Consider the following 7,564-nt stretch of genomic DNA (forward strand, 5'->3'; position numbering starts at 1 on the left):
TTTACATTCTGTACAATTGGCTCAATTAATAATATTATTACTAGAATGGCTAAATGCCTCATGGAGATTAAATTATTTCTCAACAAACTGATAGTGCTGCCTCTAAAGGAGGCCAGGGATACATATAAACTTTAGATATATAGATTGATTTTGAGCTTATACTTAATCAAAGTCTTAATCTAAGAACAATTAGTTCTTACAATGTGGGTTTTAATAAATTAAGGATCCTAGTGAAATCTCTAATAAAATAAGTCATTTGTGGTGTGTGGGAAAAGTACAACAGAAAAAGCCAATAAAATAAATAAAACTTAATGCTAAAGTATTTCATTTACCCAAATGTAAGAAATGATGAACAGAACAAATAACGAATGGGACATATTCAACAATATTTCAACACATGAATATATCTAAGCACATGATTATCACCTATAATAAACATCAATCCATTAACAACTGTAATAAAAGGCAAGGGTTACCAACTGGGCAGAGAGAAACAGTAAATGAAAGCTCCATTAATATATGGCTTACCACAGGCATTTAAAAACTAAAAGTATATAGGTTAAGTGGTAAAGATGGTTATACTAGTTCTAGGAAATTATGAACTTTTTTTTAACATTCCATGAGGACTTTTTTTTTCATAATTAAGGAATTTATTAAGGAAACCAACCAGTTACAATGCAGGTGAGAAATGCTCAGAATATAGTTAGTTGCTCAATCATACAGACTACAAAGTGGCCACGGATAAATGCCCTGAAGTTATGTCTCCCCAATGTTAGCCTCAACTAGAAGTCCATGAGGACTTTTTATTGAAAACTCCTTTCCATGTTATTGGACTAGTAGGAAAGTATGCAGTTAAGTGGAGAGGAGAAAAGTATGCAGTTAAGTGGAGAGCCTGCAAAGATTTAATTGTAGTGACCTCAGATTAACAAGCAGTTCTGGTACGTTATAATTCTAATGCATGTAGTACTGGTTTGTGCCAAATGCTATTACCAAAATGCAGCAACAAAGAATCCAAATGACTACAAAATGTATTTGCTCATGAAATGTACTAATTAGGTAGAATATGTTAATTAAATATGATGTGAGCATTAAACTAAATTGAATATGATATAAACATACAAAAGTTTATAAACTAGCCTATATGAAACATTAGCTATGTTAACATACATATCTTGTACGTGTATATGTACATTTTAAAATTGCACAGAATATGTATGCATATCATTTATATGCCTCTAATAAAATTATGCTACTTTTCTCATCTTCCCTCTCCTGTTACTATTTTTTACATTAAATTATTAAAGTAAACAAATATTTTCTATTATGAGCCAAATTTAAAACATGAAATTCATGAAGAGGCTGTGCAAATATACCCATGATATGGACAGAGAAGATTTTGTCTGGTTGCTGTATTTAAATTCTTACTAAAACTGCTTATATAAAAATATTTCCATACCCAAATACATATGTTTGTGACTCATTCTTCCCATTTTAATAGCATAGAGCATTCACCTTTAAAATCAAGTGATTATAAAGTATACAATAATATTTTTAAACAAAAATATTCAATTGAGAAATACATGAATTCGCTTATATGTTTTAAAATGAACGAAAGATTTAGAAAAGAGTTCTCACCAAGATTTAGTGTAGATATGAAAATCTCTACCTAAACCCAAACCAACTACCCCCAAGTTAATTTTGTCTCTCAGTTGCCCTGAGAACAGAGCAGAACTGCCCAAGGGTTTCTAAGGCTGTGCCTCTTGGCAGAGGCTGGCGGCACATCCTTCTCCTGCTGTGCAGTGCAAAAGCACTGCATCATAGGGGATGTTAGAAAACATTGATTATAATCCTATGGTTAATATAATGGATTATACTCTAGGAGAATCTTTCTGTACTGAGTTATACCAGGATAAATAAAAATTGTCCTTTGAAATCACAAAATCATCTCATTAAAAAAATGTTTGAATGGGGATCTCTTGGTGTTTGACAAATCCTCTATCTATGTGATGTTATATCTCTCGAGCTCTTCCTTGGCAGGTAATCTAGAGAGTTACTGAAAGAGAAAGACGCTCAACAAGATTAATTGCCCCAATGACGGCAACAATGCTCAAGCGCAGGAAGAATTGTGTGGACGGCGCAGTAGAGGGCAGTGTTCTCTTCTGTTGTGCAGAGAGCAGCAGCAACTCGATGGAACCGGTTCCCAGCTCTTCCCTGAGAAGTCCTAGTTCTTTTATTATGTCTACCACGCTAAGATGGCATTTGGGGTATCCTCAAGGGAACCAAATGGTGCTGCTTTGAAATGCACTTGGAGTTTGGAGATAAAAAGAAATATGACAGGGCAAGACTGGAACTGTAAGACAGGTGGGAATAGACCCATGATGTAAGAAATAAAACTGAAGTAGCAATACCTTTTCGTTTGCTCTTCTACATTATTGCTCAAATTCTTTTCTGATTTAGAAATTATTACATACGTGTTGGTTGCCCTCAATCAATGCGAAGACATTTGACCATGTTCCTTTATGTCTTAATATACTGAGACACATATTTTGAGCATAGTGAACTATATCTGTGTTGCAAACATGGCGATTTCCTTTCTAATTCATTTTGATTTAAACACAAAAGAAGTTCTGATGAAACTTTATCAACAATACATACCAAGGCTTTATCCAAGATGATTTGTAGTCTCAGGTTTCTTCTCACTTGGATGTCATCAGAATTGTTCTGTGAAACATAAGACATGAATTAAAGAAACATCCTCAAATTTTACATTGTTTATATTTATCATGCTTAGGGTTTTATAAACATAAATAAAAACTCACTGCCATCAAATTGCTACTGACATACATAGTGAACCTACAGACAGGGTAGAATCGCCCGTGTGAGTTTATGAGACTGCAAGTGTTAACAGGAGTAGACAGCCTCATCTTTCTCTTGAGGAGCAACTGGTGGTTTCGAATTGCTGACCTTGCATATTACAGCCCTATGTGTAACTACTTCACCACCAGAGGTCCACTGCAGAAACATAGACATACACAAATACATGGAATCAATATACGTGTCCTGAATGATTCAAATAGTTAATGTCCCCAGGGGCTAACTGAAATACTAGGTGTTCCAGTCTACCCAGAGGTGCCTGGGAAGAAAAAAATACCTATAGTTCTCAGAAAGATCAGTCACTGCAAGCAAAATGGAGCCGAGTTCTGCTCTGACAGAGTGCATGCATGAGTAGACTCTATAACAATTGCTGTTTTAGTAGAAGCAGAAATGCAGGAAAATAAGATGGATGTGGTTGAAAATATAATTATACAAAATTTGGCAAGCAACAAGTTTTAATTTAATCTATGAAGATTTGAAACTTTAAAAAGTCACTGAAATGAGAGACTTCTATTTCTTTCATCCCATATTTTCCTCTCTTCAAATTTTCCTCTGTAGGCTCTGAGAGACTGCTTTGTAGAATAAATAAGCACCCCTGCATGTCCTGTCCATGGCCTCCCCACAGACCAACCCTCCCATTCAAGCTGAAATACCAGAGCTGACAGTCCTCTCCCAGGCTGTTTCAAGGAAGCAGTATGAGACAGCCTTTGTGTTAGTCTAGAGAAACAAATCCACAACAACTCATGTATAGGAGAGCGTTTTATATAAAGGTTAAGTGTGCACCAAGAAAACATCCCAACCCAGTGCTGCCCAAGCCCACAAGTCCAACATTAACCCATATGTCCAACACCAATCCACAAAGTCCTCCTCCATCTCATAAAACACACACTATGACACTGACTGCAGGAGGAAAGCCGAGTCAGTGAATGTGTAGGGTCTCCACACGACTGCTCCAGCCCCCAGGGCTGCCTCGGGGTAGGTCCATGTGGCTTCTTCTCAGGGACGTCCTGCAGGAAGTGAGCCTTGTCAGCTAAAGCAGGGAAGTGGCCAAGGCAGCTTCTTCCTGGTCCGGGCATCAGAAAGCAAGAGACCGGAGAACTCGAAAGGTGAGGCTCACTGAGCCATTTATTCCTCCACCCTTCAATTAATCCCACATGTGTTTATCAGCCAGGTTGGCACAATAAATCAACTAACTCAGCCTTGGAGGATCAGTTCCCTAAGAGCCCACCACCAGCACACCTGCTCCAGGCCTGCCTCACTGACACAGGTTTTCCTGTGTTATTTTAGTTGTTGTTGTTGTTGTTGTTAGATGCCATAATGCCTGTTTCAATGAAGATCAGCAAAATAACAAAATAAAATAGTGCCAGTAGTGTGTCATCCTCCATTATTTTTGTTTGAGTCCGTCAGTACAGCTACTGCGTCGATCCATCTTGTTGAATACTTCACCAAGCTTGATGTTCTTCTCCGGGGACTGATGTCTCCGGGCATATTCAAAGCGCATGAGATGAAGGCTTGCCATCCTTAGCTCCCACGAGCGAAGGCGGAAATTCTTTCAAGATAAATCTGCCTTTTTAGCAGTCCGTGGTACTTTCAATATTCTTGGACAACACCATGATATAACTGCATCAATTCTTCTTCAGTCCTATTTATTCAGTGCCCAACTTTATTTCGTTGAAAAAACTCAAGAAAAAAATTAAACCAAGTTGCAATATTGAAAGATTCTCTGGACAAAATATTGAGTGATGCAGGAAGCATCAAAGGAAAATGGAAAGAATACACAGAGTCATTGTACCCAAAATAACTCGAGGCTTAATCTTTGAGTACTTGCAGCTGCTGTGGATGATAATGGTGAAGAAGATGATGATGATGCTTCATGTGCATGTGAAAGGTAGACATCAAAGAAGGAAAACCAAAGAACAGATGCATTTGAATTGATGTGCTGTCAAAGAATATTGAAAGTACTACCGTTGACTGACAAAAAGACAAACAAAGCTGTCTTGGAGAGGCTAGGATGCAGACTTCGTTTTACAGATGTTGCTCATGTTGTCAGGAGAGACCAGTCCTAGAAAGGGACACCTGGCTTGGTAAAGTAGAGGGGCAGTAAAGAAGTGGAAGAACTTCAACAAAACGGAGCAGCACAGTGGCTGGAATAATGAGCTCAAGCGGAGGAACATTTGGGAGGATGGGGCAGGACCGGGTAGTGTTTCCTTCTGTTGTGCATGAGGTCGCTACGGGTGGGAACATGGCAGTGCCAGACATGATGGCACCTAACAACAAGGACAACAGGAGGTGAATGAAAATGTCATGGCTTTGGACAGGCACACCTTAGTCCTAAAAATACCCCACCTGTTTTTCAACACAATAAGGGGTCTGATGTACAGGTTTCCTGGACACAATGTCTGATGTCTTGACTGCTGTTTCCATGGGCATTTACGTGGATCTAAGCAAGATGAAATCTTAGACAACTTAAATCTTTTGTCTACTTATCATGGAAATGTCAGCTACTGGTCCAGTTGTGAGGATATTGGTTTTCTTTACACTAAGTTGTGATTCATACTAAGGCTGCAATCTTTGGAATTCTTCAGCAAGTGTTTCATATCCGGGTCACTTTCTGACACCAAGGTTGTGTTACCTGTGTTTCAAAGGTTGTTAATACACTTTCCTCCAATCCTAATACAACATTCTTCTAAATAAAATCCCATCTCTCTGATTATTTCCTCAGTACATGGAATGAAGTGTAGTGAGAGGATACAACCTTAGATGCACATCTTTACTGATTTAAAACAATGTTCCTGTATCATTCAATATTTTCCCACAGTCTTTTATATTACAATTGCTTGGTTTAAAATCAGGAAATGTGTCAGGAAGGAAAGGTTAATGGACAGACAAGTGATAAATGCAGAAAATTCATTAAGCTGATAAGAATTTCATTTTATTTGAATCTGCAATCAATGCTGATAGAAGCAGCAGTCAAATCAAATGAAATATTTTATTGGGTCAACATGCTGGACAATACCTCTCTAAAGTTTAAGGAGTGGCAGTGCCACTTTGGGGATTAAGGTGCTCTTGACTTAAGCCAGGGTATTTTCAATTACTTCATATTAATGTGAGAACTGGACAATGAATAAGAAAGACCACAGAAGAAATCGTGAAGAATTTGAATTATGGTGCTGACAAAGAACATTGAACGTACCATGGACTGTCAGAAGAACAAACAAATCTGTCTTGGAAGAAACAGTCAGAATGCTCCTTAGTCGTGAAGAGAGCAAGATTTTGCCTCCAGTATGTGTCCCTGGAAAGGGACATGATGCTGACTAGAGTAGGCGGTTAGAAAAAGTGAGGAATACTTCCAAGAAGATGGATTGACACAGTGACGACAAAAAGGGACCCAAACTAAATTGTGAGGAAGGTGCAGGGCAGGGCAATGCTTCATTCGGTTGGAAATACGGTCATTGTGAGGGGGCTTATTGGATATCTAACAAGACTAATAATTTGTTTAATCCTTGAGACCCCTGGGCACTGCAAATGGCTTGTGCTTGACTACTCACCTAAACGTTGGCAGTTCAAGCCACCTCCGAGTATGTTTCCAAAGGAATGTTTAATAATCAGCTCCTGCAAACGTTACGCCCGAGAAAACTATAGCTCGAGTTCTAATCTCTAACGCATTGGTTATCCATCAGTCAGGATGGCAATCTCGTATTAACAATCATTTGAGTTAGGGATTATTTTTATTACTGACTTTTACAGATAAGAAAATTCCAACACAGAAAGGTTATATAACTTGCCCACGATTCTGGGACTACTGTGTGAATAGAAAGCCAGGAACCTAAGCGTATAAGACACGAATCCGCTCCAATGTGTTGGTGACAGATTCATGAAAGGTGGATTACTTCAAGTACAGAGTTGTTTATCTTTCCCCATTCAGGCTCCTCATTTCAGTACTTTTCCTACTACCTCAAAATAGTACTCACAAAACTCTTAAGGATCTTTTCTTTTTAGTAATTTGCAATACTAATACGTGTAGCATAATTTAGTGATCACAAAGGTGAATTATAACTTTGATGCTATTAGATGCCATTAAGTGGGCTTCGCCTCATAGTGTCACTGTGTGCAAGAGACCGAAATGCTGCCCAGTCCTGTGCCGGCTTCACAATTCTTCTTTGAGCGCACTGTTGCAGGCACTATGTCAATCCATCGCATCGAGTCTTCCTTTTTTTCTCGACCCACCTAATTTATGAAGCATGATGTCCTGCGACAGGGACTAGTCAATACTGATAATGTGTCCAAAGTAGGTGTCAGGAAGTCATCTTGCTTCTAAGCAGCATTGTGATACTTCATACAAGATAGATCTTTTTGTTCTTTTAGCAGTCCATGGTAATTTCAATATGCAGCACCAGCAACATAATTTAAATACATTGATTCTTCTTCAGTTTTCCTTATTTGATGTCCAACTTTCACATGCTTAGAAGGTGATGGGAAATACCCTGGTTTCTATTAGTTTTACCTTAGTCCTCAAAGTAACATTTTTGCTTTTCAATATTTTAAAGCGGTTTTGTGCATCAGATTTAGCCAATGAAATATTTCATTTGATTTCCGCAGGTCTGTCTAAATAAGATAGGCTGGATGAACAATCTGGAGGAGAAAACAACAGGACCGAAAGTTCTGGGGGGACATGGGAGAGGGGGAGGTG

General features: G+C 38.4%; 1 protein-coding gene across 1 annotated transcript in view; it reads right to left on the reverse strand.

Annotated features, from left to right (window-relative positions):
- Nucleotides 1–7,564, reverse strand: part of LOC101649504 (A disintegrin and metallopeptidase domain 3) — a 149,656-nt gene that overhangs the window by 94,115 nt on the left and 47,977 nt on the right. The window contains exon 8 of the mRNA XM_045286863.1: nucleotides 2,656–2,721. Coding sequence (XP_045142798.1) covers nucleotides 2,656–2,721 — 66 coding nt within the window. The remainder of the gene's footprint in view (nucleotides 1–2,655; nucleotides 2,722–7,564) is intronic.

This window comes from Echinops telfairi, unplaced genomic scaffold (assembly GCF_000313985.2).
Source record: "Echinops telfairi isolate 266 unplaced genomic scaffold, ASM31398v2 ScPeMD7_9;HRSCAF=40, whole genome shotgun sequence".
NCBI classification, from domain to species: Eukaryota; Metazoa; Chordata; class Mammalia; order Afrosoricida; family Tenrecidae; genus Echinops; species Echinops telfairi.